This window comes from Pituophis catenifer, unplaced genomic scaffold (genome assembly GCF_029215685.1).
Source record: "Pituophis catenifer annectens isolate HBS135680 unplaced genomic scaffold, rPitCat1.0.hap2 SCAF_9, whole genome shotgun sequence".
NCBI lineage: Eukaryota > Metazoa > Chordata > Lepidosauria > Squamata > Colubridae > Pituophis > Pituophis catenifer.
In genome coordinates this window covers 20,002,904-20,015,286 of record NW_027256889.1, presented here as the reverse complement: position 1 = coordinate 20,015,286, position 12,383 = coordinate 20,002,904, and the positions used below count along the sequence as shown (strand labels likewise).

At 45.9% G+C, this 12,383-nt stretch overlaps 1 protein-coding gene across 1 annotated transcript in view; it reads left to right on the top strand.

Annotated features, from left to right (window-relative positions):
* The window catches only part of MFSD2A (MFSD2 lysolipid transporter A, lysophospholipid), a 51,779-nt gene extending 39,610 nt beyond the window's left edge, over positions 1–12,169 (top strand). The window contains exons 10-14 of the mRNA XM_070949431.1: positions 3,017–3,100; positions 4,928–5,040; positions 6,570–6,713; positions 7,825–8,001; positions 11,934–12,169. Of these exons, the coding sequence (XP_070805532.1) occupies positions 3,017–3,100; positions 4,928–5,040; positions 6,570–6,713; positions 7,825–8,001; positions 11,934–11,994 (579 nt within the window). The 3' untranslated portion in view covers positions 11,995–12,169. The remainder of the gene's footprint in view (positions 1–3,016; positions 3,101–4,927; positions 5,041–6,569; positions 6,714–7,824; positions 8,002–11,933) is intronic.
* Positions 12,170–12,383: the final 214 nt, after the last annotated feature.

Genomic DNA, 12,383 nt, shown 5'->3' with positions numbered 1-12,383 from the left:
AAAGAATATATGGATGCTCAGAGGAGCCACGTTGCTTTCCTATTTCAGCCTACAGCCCTTGTGACTTTGGCATAAAGCACATTCTTACTGTGTTCTCATAAAATGCTTCACCTAGTGCCTGAATTAGCCCGTTTCCCGAGTTGCCACAATACACTGAACATCAACTGAAAATAAAACAAAAAATAAACACAAGCAATAAAAACTGACTAAGACAAAGCTAATTGTGAATCTCTAGCTGTCTCATAAGGGACGCGGTGGCTCAGTGACTAAGACGCTGAGCTTGTCGATCGAAAGGTCGGCAGTTCAGCGGTTCGAGTGCCGCGTGACAGGGTGAGCTCCCGTGACTTGTCCAAAGCTTCTGCCAACCTAGCAGTTCGAAAGCACTTAAAAAACGCAAGTAGAATAAATAGGGATCACCTTTGGTGGGAAGGTAACAGTGTTCCGTGCGCTTTTGGCGTTGAGTCATGCCGGCCACATGACCACGGAGATGTCTTCGGACAACGCTGGCTCTTCGGCTTTGAAATGGAGATGAGCACCACCCCCTAGGATCTGGAACAACTAGCACATATGTATGAGGGGAACCTTTACCTTTACCTTTAGTGCCTGAATTAGTCCAGTTCCTGAGTTGTCATAATATATTGAACATCAACTGAAAATAAAACAAAAACTAAACACAAGCAAGAAAAACTGCCTAAGGCAAAGCTAATTGTGAATCTCTAGCTGCCTCGTGTCATCAAACATAAATTCCTTCTTTGGGGAATCTAAACCCGCTTCTGGTCTACAGGTAGTCCTCAACTTATAAACATTCATTTAGTGTCCGTTTGAAGTTGCAACGGCACTGAAAAAAAGCCACCTATGGCTATTTTTCACACTTATGACCATTGCAGCATCCCCAGGGTCACGTGATCAAAATTCAGATGCTTTGCAACTGACTCGTATTTATGATGGTTGCAGTGTCCCGGGAGGGGGAGAGGGGGTCACATGATCCCCTTTTGCAACCTTCTGACCAGCAAAGTCAACGGGGAAAATCAGATTCACTTAACAACCGTGTGACTAACTTAACCGCTGCAGTGATTCACTTAACAACCGTGGCAAGCAAGGTCGCACAACGGGACAAAACTCACTTAACAAGCTCTCTTAGCAACAGAAATTTTGGGCTCAATGACAGTTGTAAGTCGAGGATTATCTGTAGTCAATGGTGTCGGCCTTTCTGCTCCTCTACTTTATGACGGAATAGAGAAGAGAGGCAGATTATCTTATTGCTATATGGAAATTCCTAACCAGGCTAGGTCAAAGAGTAAGACACTGATGGCTAACCTTTTTGCCGTCACGTGCCAAAAGCGGGGGGAGTGCGGGGGGGGGGGTCGCACGTGTGTGTGCCCACACACATACTTCAATGCACCTCCCCCCCGTGCATGCCCGCGTGACCCCTCCTGCAGTCCCCCCACTTTTGGCACACGATGGCTCGGTGGGCCTGGTAGGCCCGTTTCTCACCCTCTCTAAGCTCCAGATGCTTTCTAGAAGCCTGGGGAAGGTGAAAACGGTCTTCCACAACCCCTGGAGGCCGGAAACGACCCGTTTCCCAACTTCCAGTGAGCCCGGAAGACCCGAAAATCAGCTGGCCGGAGCACGCAAATGAACTGGAGGTGAGCTAAGGCAACGCTTGCGTGCCCACAGATATGGCTCCACGTGCCACCTGTGGCACACGTGCCACAGGTTCGCCATCACGGAAGTAGGAAGTCTCAAATGGGTGAGGGAAAGTTTATATTAGCCTGTTCAATGGGGAAAGCTTGGTTCTCTGTTGGTGTATGTACTTAATTGTTTTATTGCATTATACGATGCAAATAATATGTTAAAAGAATGCAGATAGTAGCTCAGTAGAGAGAAAAAATGGTAAAATATAAATTAGAAATTGTTAACAGCGTGCTAATTTAGATAACTTTAAGCTTTAAAGATAAGGGGGGAAAGTCTATATCAATGTTAACTATAATTCTGAGATGTCAACGAACTTAAGATTGCTTGAACCGTACAATTAAAAATAAGTGGCACTGATAACCTGTTGCAAAAGGCGTACAATTATTTTTTATAACATCATAAGGATTTGTATCTTGAGCTTGGTGCATAATACTGAGGTCTCCACTGTAATATTACTTATTGGTTTTTTATGAATATTAAAAAGGAAAAAAGAATGAAACCAAGAGAAAGGGAAAGGGAAAGGGGCAGTGGGGAAATGTAAAATTTGTTACTACCAGTTCTGTGGGCATGGCTTGGTGGTGGGGTAATGTGACTGAGTGGGCTTGGCCAACTTTTTTTTTTTTAACTTTTAAAACCATTTTTTCTACAACCTCTTCGGCAAAGAGGTTGTAAAAAAAATGCTTTCAAAAGGCTCTGACGATCCCAACTGAGTTGCCTGATCGGCAGAGGCTTTCTTTCTTTTAAATGCCTCTGACGATCAGGCAATTCAGCTGGGATCATCAAAGGCTTTTAAAAGAAAAAAACCCACCGGTTTTACTACCGGTTCTTGCGAACCGGTCCGAACCAGGGACAACCCACCACTGATCTGGTTGACTTAAATATGGGTAGTCCTCGACTTGCAATGGTCCTCATTTAGTGGCTGTTTGAAATTACGACAGTGCTGAAAAAAGTGACTTACAACCGGTGTTCGCCCTTACGACCATCGCAGCAGCCCCATGATCGTGTGATCAAAATTTTGGCAACCGGCATATATTTACAAATGCTTGGCAACTGGCATGTACTTACGACGGTTGCAGATCACCGTTTGCAACCAGGTTCTGACAAGCAATGAGGGAAACCAGATTTGCTTAATGACTCTGTGATTCACTTAACATACGCAGTGATTCTCTGAACGACCATGGCAAAAATGTCATAAAATGGCCTGGGATTCACTTAACAACACCTCGCATAACAACAACAATTGTGATCCCAGTTGTGGTTGTAGGTCAAATATCATCTATAATAAATTTTCTTTCCTTTTTCTTTTGTTGTTCTTTTGCAGCTCTCGGCCACATTGACCATTCCTTTCTGGCAGTGGTTCCTTATACGTTTTGGGAAGAAAACTGCTGTTTACATTGGCATCTCGGTGAGTGAATACCGATAGTCCTCATTTTATGACCGGTCGCTTAGTGACCATTCAAAGTCACCACAGATTCCCCCAAAAGGAACTTACGACTTAATTTCAGCGTTACGATAACTGTTCCCCCTCCCATGGTCATGTGACTGCATTTTGGGCATTTGGTAACTGGCCTGCATTTATGATAGTTTGCGACAGGGGTGAAATGCTCCCGGTGAAACATTTATGATAGTTTGCGACAGGGGTGAAAAGCAGCGCTGGCTGGGGGATTCTTTGAGTTGAAGTCCACCCATCTTCAAGCTACCAAGGTTGAGAAACACTGCTCTGGAGCCTGGGGAGGACAAAAACAGGCCTACCGAGCCCACTGGGCCATCACATACAAAAAACGGGGAGAGCATGGAGGGGTTGCACGCACATGCATGGGGGGGCAGGGCACATAGAATTATGGGTGTGGGCACGTGCGCGTGCAACCACTCCGCACTCCCCCAGCTTTTGCACGCGATGGCAAAAAGGTTAGCCATCACTGACCTAGGAGAATCTCCATAGACACCGTGGTCTTGCGTGCAAAACAGGCTAAGAGATAATGTGGTTGGTTAAATTTTGCTCGGTCTGAATAGCCTGTCTGTACCCAGCTGTGCTATATATAGTTGTGATTTAGAGCAGGGGTCTCCAAACTTGGCAACGTTAAGACCTGGAGACATCAACTCCCAGAATTCCCTAGCCAGCATGGCTGCATGAAGCCTCGGTGGTGCAGCGGACTAAAGTGCTGTTAAGTGCTAGCACTTAGCTGCCAGCTGCCTGCAATTAGTGCAAGTTCGAATCTCACCAGGCTCAAGGTTGACTCAGCCTTCCATCCTTTCGAGGTAGGTAAATTGAGGACCCGGATTTTGGGGGCAATAAGCCAACTTTGTATAGAACAACACCGCTTAGGGGGGTCCGAAAGCCCTAATAAGCAGGTATATACAAAAAAGTATGCAGGCTATTGCTATAATGCATTGTAAGCCGCCCTGAGTCTACGGAGAAGGGCGGCATATCAATTGGACTAATAAAATAAAAAATAAAATAAATTTTGGGAGTTGAGATCTGCAAGTCTTAAAGTGGCCACATTTGGAGACCCCTGATTTAGAGTGAAATATGAAACCAGCCAATGGTGGCTTATTCAAGAAACCTTGATGAGTCAAAATATGATTTAGCACGATGCATGAACCAGTTCGAAGACTTCTATCTCAGTCAAATGTAAAGCAACTGATAAGTTTCAGTCTAAATACCCTGTTTCCCCGAAAATAAGACATCCCCTGATAATAAGCCCAATCGGACTTTTGAGGGCATGCGCTAAAATAAACCCCCCTGAAAATATTTAAACACATGTGCAGCCGGTCCCCACCATTTCCTCTGGTTTCCTCCACGTGCCCCAAAATAATAAGACCTCCTCGAAAATAAGGCCAAGCGCTTATTTCGGGGTTCAAAAAAATATAAGAGAGGGTCTTATTTTTGGATAAACACGGTATCCATGGATTGATAGACATTTTGAGAAGTTTCTTCTCAACCCATGGTTGTATCCGAACAAGTATAAAGAAACCGCTATTAATTATGGCTAGGATCTCATGGGCAAGAAGGGAAAGAAGCACCCATAAAAAAAAGAAAAAGAAAAATCTGTAAGTTTCCCTTAATGGCCAAGTCATTCTTAGCTCTCGAGCGAGCGCAATTTTCTTGAGATCCCTTTGTAAGCAAAGTCCCATTTCTATTCTGACGTCTTAAGGGGCAAAATTGCGTCAGTCCATTCAATTTTGAATCAAAGTGAGCTTCCTGACCACGTCTTCTCTCTCCATTCTTCAGTCTGCCACTCCTTTCCTCATCTCGGTTGTGATTTTGGAAAGCAACCTCATTATGACCTATGTGGTAGCCGTTGCAGCTGGAATGAGCGTGGCCGCTGCTTTCCTCTTGCCGTGGTGAGTGAATTGCCGAGCATCTTTGTCTGTTTCCGGAACTCAATATACAGCACAGGTAGTTCTCGATTTACAACCGTTTATTGAGTGACTGTCCGAAGTTACAACGGCACTGAAAATAGTGACTTATGACTGTTTTTCACACCACCATTGCAGCATCCCCGTGGTCACGTGATCAAAATTCAGACTCTTTGGCGGTGGTGAAACGTAAAATTTGTTACTACCGGTTCTATGGGCGTGGCTTCGTGGGGGGGTGTAATAAGGCTGAGTGGGCGTGGCCAACTTTTTTTCTTTTTCTTTTTACTTTTAAAAGCATTTTTTCTACCACCTCTTCGGCTGAAGAGGTCGTAGAAAAAATGCTTTTAAAAGCCTCTGATGATCCCCGCTGAACCGCGCGATCATCAGAAGCTTTTTTTTTTTTACTTTTAAAAGCATTTTTTCGGCCATAGAGGTTTTATTATTTATTTATTATTCAAATTTCTATACCGCCCTTCTCCTTTCGGACTCAGGGCGGTGAACAGCCAAAATAAAAACATCTATACATAACTCTATTACTATATATTGAAGTATAAGCTGGTCAGTTATGTTGGAGCTGTCAAAAAATAATTTGGGGTTCCAACTCGAGCCGGGGTTGCGCAAGACTAAATAAAAATGAAATCCAGACAGCTGTGAAAAACAAGAAATATTTATTCCTGAAAGCAAACAATTTACCTTTAAACAGCAGCTGCAGAGAAATGGGGTACAGCAGCAGAGTTTTATAGGGGAGCTTGTCCTGGTGTGGAAGTGTCTATGTGCTGATTCTAGAGTGACACTTGAGGGGGGGTTGTTTGTGCAGTTCCGCTGGGAGACCTAATATAATTAACTCTGTGTTTACCTAATCTGTGGATTAGGTCTGGGTAATTTATTTGAGGGGGGAGGTTTAAAGAAGTTGGCTGGTTCCTGGTTCCTATTTGTACCCTATAACTATCATTAAGTGTTGTACTTTATGATTCTTGACGAACGTATCTTTTCTTTTTATGTACACTGAGAGCTTATGCACCAAGACAAATTCCTTGTGTGTCCAAATCACACTTGGCCAATAAAAAATTCTATTCTATTCTATTCTATTCTATTTTACTTGATTAATTTAGTCTCAGCTTGACTGTCAATTATCTAGCGGAGACGCTGATTCTCAGTCCGTTGTAGATTCTGTTAATGTTTTAAGGGAAGATAGAAACAGTATATAAAGAATAAAATATAGCTTGATATAAAACTTCTCACAGAACGGAAAGGAATAGGAATAGAATTCTGAAGCAATTAAAAACAGTTCAGCTCATCCTTTGCCATGTGATTTCCTTTTTACTCAATTTGAAAATAGTAATTTGGTGGCAACTTTTCTGGTTAGTGTCTTGTTCCTTAGCAAAGCTGGCTGAGGAACTCTGGAAGTTGAAATCCACAAGTCTTAAAGTTGCCAAGGTTGGAGACCCCTGCCTTATTGAACCTCCTTATGGCTAAACTGATTTGTCGGTTTCTGTCTTGTCTCCTTCGATTAGGTCTATGTTGCCAGATGTTGTGGATGACTTCAACCTCCAGCACCCGGATTGCAGAGGCCATGAAGCTATCTTCTTCTCTTTCTACGTCTTCTTCACCAAGTTTGCTTCTGGAGTGTCTCTGGGGATCTCCACGCTCAGTTTAGAGTAAGGTTTCACTATCACCCCTTTGGCTAATAGAATTCAGAATCCCGGCTCTTTTGGGAACCAGGAATTGCAACCCTTTGGAAACTGTTTGAAAAAGAAATCTCTCCTACTCATAGGTCTGGTTATCAGCGATTTGCAGATGACACCAAAGTTGCTGGTAAATTAGAGGACTCCAAGAAATAGGGACAGGTTCTGAGAAGAGTATAGGTCCATGATGGCGAACCTATAGCATGCATGCCACAGGTGGCACACATAGCCATATCAGTGGGCACGTGAGCTCAGACCTGGCGTGCATGTGTGCTCTGGCCAGCTGATTTTCGGGCCTTCTGGGCCCACCGAATGTAGGGAAACAGGCTGTTTCTGGCCTCCGGAGGGCCTGGGGGGCTGGGGAAGGCCCATTTTTTGTTCTCCCTGGGCTCCTGGAAAGGCTCTGGAGCCTGGGGAGAGCAAAAAAATGGGCCTTCCGGTCCTACCGGAAGTTGGCAAATAAGCCATTTCCAGCCTTCGGAGGCCCTCTGTGGGGGTGGGGAAGGCCGTTTTCACCTTCCCCAGGCTCCTAGAAAGGCTTTGGAGCCTGGGGAGGGCAAAAAAACAGGCCCACCGTGCCATTGCATGCCAAATGTGGGGGGTCGCGCGAGGGGATTGTGTGTGCATGCAGGGGGGCGTGCATAGAATTATGGGTGTGGGCACGTGCATGACCCCCCCGCACTCCCCCCGCTTTTGGCACATGATGGCAAAAAGGTTAGCCATCACTGATATAGGTAGTCCTCGACTTACAACAGTTTGCTTAGTGACCATTGCATTACAGTGCAGTGTCCGGGGATCATGTAAAACACCTTTTGCAATGTTCTGACAAGCAAATTGTCAGATGGGGAAACCAAATTCACTTAACAGCTGTGTTACTAATTCAACAACGGCAATGATTCACTTAGCAAATATGGCAAGAAAAGTCGTAAAATGGGGCAAAACGCACTTAACAAATTTCTCACTTAGCAACATAAATTTTGGGCTCGCCCACCAAGCCACACCCACAGAACCGGTAGTAAAAAATGTTGAAACCCACCACTGCTCCGGTCCCTTTATTCAACCTCCCCTGTTTCATTCATTGCAGCTTTGCAGGATACAAGACTCGAGGCTGCTCCCAGCCGGAGGAGGTGAACCTGACTTTGAAAATGCTCGTCTCTGCTGCCCCGGTGGCACTGATCGTCCTTGGCCTGCTCCTTTTTAAGCTCTACCCCATCGATGAGGACAGGCGGAAAAAAAACAAGAAAGCTCTGCAGGATTTAAGGTGAGAGATCTACCACAGGCAACCAGAGAGGAAGGGAAGGAGGGATCTCCTCAGGATGGGCACCTGGCGAAGAGGGAAGGTGGGCTGAGATTTGCCTTTCATGGACAGGCAGCTGAGATGACCCACAGGGAAGCAAAAGGACATCCCTCGTGTCATCGCGTCATTATGCAAATTCGAAGAAACGTTGTAGGATGATTAGGAGCCCAGTGGTTGAATTACAGTATTGCAGGAAAACTCTACCCGCAACCTGAAGTTCGATCCTGACTCGGGCTTAAGGTCGATTCAGCTTTCCATCCTTCTGAGGTCGATTAAAATGAGGACCCAGATTGTTGGGGGCAATATGTTGACCAGTGGTGGGTTTCAAATAATTTTACTACCCGTTCTGTAGGTGTAGCTTGGTGGGCGTGGCAGGGGAAGGATACTGTAAAATCTCTATTCCGACCCCACTCCAGGGGAAGGTAATTGCAAAATCCCCATTTCCTTCCGATCAGCTGGGACTCGGGAGGCAGAGAATAGATGGGGGCGGGGCCAGTCAGAATTTTTATTACCGGTTCTCCAAACTACTCAAAATTTCTGCTACCGGTTCTCCAGAACTGGTCAGAACCTGCTGAAACCCACCTCTGATACTGACTCTGTAAACTGGAGGTCTTCAAACTTGGCAGGTTTAAACCAGAGGTCTTCAAACTTGTGGACTTCAACTCCCAGAATTCTCCAGCCAACTATGCTGGAGTTAGGTGAGTGAAATCCAGCAGTTTCTAACAGGTTCTGGAGAACCAGTAGCGGAAATTTTGAGTAGTTTGGAGAACCAGCAAATACCATCTCTGGCTGGCCCCAGAATGGGGTGGGAATGGAGATTTTGCAATATCTTTCCCCTGCCACGCACACCAAGCCAAGCCACACCACAGAACCGGTAGGGAAAAATTTTGAATTTCACCCCCGGATGGATGGACAGAAAGACAATCAAGAATTTCTTTGGATTTCTGCAGCTGTGGGACATAAGTAACACCAATCCTTTCTTTACCCCAAATAAGTAAACAAAAATGGTCACAAATAACATATACACGAAAGAACTCCCTCTTATCAGTGGTGGGTTCCTCCCGGTTCGGCCCTGTTCGACCGAGCCGGTAGCGGTGACGATATGACGTCACTGAACCGGTTCTCTTTGTTCGGGAGCTGGGCCCTCCCACCCCGCCCGCGTTATTCTTACCTTTTATTTGGCTCCGCCCCCAATCTATTCGATGCCTCCCGAGTCCCAGTTGATGGCTAAAAGGAAAAAAACCGTTTAAACTCTTGTCGTGGAGCTTCAAAGGGCCGCCCTACAGCTGATCAGTGTTAAAAGGCAGTGTGGTGGTAGACCAGAACGCTCCAGGAACAAATGGGTAGACCGGTACAGCTCTGCAAGCAATTAAAAGCCTGGTAGACCAGTACCTCTGCTAAATCCCAAAGAATTGTCACATGACCATCAAACCACGCCCACAAAATAAGCCACGCCCACAGAACCGGTAGTAAAAAAAATTTAGAACCCACCCCTGCCTCTTATGGATAGCATTTGAAATCCTGAACCCCAGGACCTCTGTTCGAGAGCATCCTTGTTAATTGCTAAAACTTAAAATAGAGCTGATGCTTCTGGCTCTGAGACAAGTGACAATCTCATTTCTCTGATGCAGCACTTTTGCACCAGAAAAGTGAGCAGACAGTAGGACACTAAATATAAAATGCTGAGTGTTCATGAACCTTAGGCCCAAGCCCAGAGATGAGACAGTGAAATCCAGTCGAGTCCAGTCCTTTATTTACTTGCACCTAATAGACAGAATCTTGCCAAACTAAAGCTATGATTTTTTAAAAAAATGATTAGGTACATCTTGAGAGATTCTTAAGTGTGGCTACCGTGATCCTCTTCCCCCACTTTCAGCTCGAGACTGTGCAGTCTCTTGATGTGGGTCTCTCTCTGGGAAAGTTCTGTGTTGCCCAAACTCCCCCCCCACTTCTCCTGCAGGTGCATGTTCCATCACACTTATGGCCTTTTGTTGTTGTTAGTCACGAAGTTGTGTGTTACCCATCGCGACCCCATGGATAACGTTCCTTCAGGCCTTCCTGTCCTCTACCATCCTCTGGAGTCCATTTAAGCTCACGCCTACTGCTTCAGTGACTCCATCCAGCCACCTCGTTCTCTGTCGTCCCCTTCTTCTTTTGCCCTCAATCGTTCCCAGCATTAGTGTTCTGCCCCAGCTACGGACCCCAAAGAACGCAGCACACACAAAATCCGTTCAAACCTTAGTTTACTAAATAAACGAGTTTTTTACAACAACGGCTGTTAATTAACTGCATTAACAGCCGCCAAGAAATAATACTGAAAGCTTACTGTGGTTGGCAGAATGCCCAGAAGCAATTTGCAGGAAGCTGATAAGATAAGCAAGACAAGACACGAAGATATATGAACTAAGTTGTTCCCTGCAAATTGCTTCAGTCGGCGTTCCTCCTTAAATAGGCTAAGGGAGTGGCCAATTAGCCCCAAGCCTTACTCTCGAGGAGACCTCCTCCTGAGGAGCCACTCCTGCCTTTTGGCAGCTCCGCGTGCCCGTGCATCAAGAAGAGGCTTCTCCTCTTCGTCCTCTTCACTTATGGAAGCTTCTGGAGGTTCTGAAGGCTCTGGCTGAATCCCCGCCTCTGGCACCACATCTTCTCCAGCCTCCTCATTATGTGACTCGAGTGCCAGCTGCACAGGATGCTGGCACAGCACCACACCAGCCTCCTTGCTGTCTGAATCAGCTACTAGCTACACAGGCCGCGTACAGGCCACAACAGTTAGGCTCTTCTCCAGCGAGTCCTTCCTTCTCATTAGGTGGCCAAAGTCTTTTGAGTTTCATCTTCAGGACCTGACCTTCTAAAGAGCAGTCAGGGTTGATCTCCTCTAAGACTGACCGGTTTTATACTAGACTTCTCATATGTTTCAAATTTGTCCAGTTGTCATTAGATTGTGAGCACCTGGCTTTTTAGAAGAGTAGGAAGTGTTCGTATATTGTTCTATCTTGTGCAGAGATGGGTCATAATTGAATGATTTTGGGCCACCTACCTGATCCTATAGTTTAAGTTTACCCTTCCTTAGGTAGCCATTCTTTATACTAGGCCTGGCACAAAAGCGATCCCCAGCTTTGGTTTGGTCTGATATTACATACGATCTTCCTTCTCTCCCTTCCAAACTGACCTGGATCAGGTGTTGCATCATAGACTAAGCCATTTAATTCATTCAATCATCTTTTGTAGAGTAAATTTTGGCTGGGTCAAAATCAAGGGGACCACACCCATGGCCTAAGGCAGGGTTGTCAAACTCAATTTCGTTGAAGGACACATCAGGGTTGTGTTTGACCTCGTGGGGAGGCAGGGGAGGCATGGTCAGCTCAATGTCACTCATGGCCCAAGAGCTCTGCCAGCGAAAATGGGCTCCCCGAGCTCCGTTTTTGGCTGCGACGGCCTCCTGCAACCCTCTGCCAGCAAAAATGGAGCTCGTGGCCAGGGGTGGGTTCTACTTACCTTTACTACCAGTTCACAATGGGGCTGCGCGTGTGCGCTCTTCTGCGCATGCGCAGAAGCATTTTGATGACATCAGGGTCAGTGGGCAGAGCCTCCCACTGGTTTTACTACCAGTTCTATAGAACCAGTGCGAACCGGGGACAACCCACCACTGCTCGCGGCCCTCCCAAGCTCCGTTTTCACTGGCAGAGGCACTATGGGCAGGTCCTTTGCTGTTTCTAGGGCTGCCCCGCGGGCCAGATCTAAGCACCCCGCAGGCCGGATCCGGCCCCCCCAGGCCTTGAGTTTGACACCCCTGGCCTAAGGCAACTGGTGAACCGAGTCCCTGAATCTCTGCTAGAGATAATTGCTCCTACCAAGATGTTGTGCTTATTAACTTTTCTATATTTTGACTCTTCCAGGGATGAAGAGAGCAACAGTAGCACCGAGACAGATTCTACAGAATTAGCCAGTATCGTTTGACCTTACCTTGTCTTGGTTTACCCCACCCTGGGATCCTCTAAAACATGGGGCCACCATGACATCTTACTGTGAAAAACTTGCTTCCATGGGAGAGCACTTGTGAAGCCTTAAAGACTGCTCTGGAAATCAAATATGGATCGACGTTGTGCCTTAAGTGGGATCCATGGATCAACGATTGTCAAACATACTTTGCCTTTTGGTACTCCAATAAGATACCTCTAACTAGAACAGAGGTCTTCAAACTTGGCAGCTTTAAGACTTGTGGACTTCAACTCCCAGAATTCTCCAGCTGGAGAATTCTGGGAGTTGAAGTCCACAAGTCTTAAAACTGCCAAGTTTGAAGACTCCTGAACTAGAACAAGCATCATCTCAGTGCATCTTTTACCAGA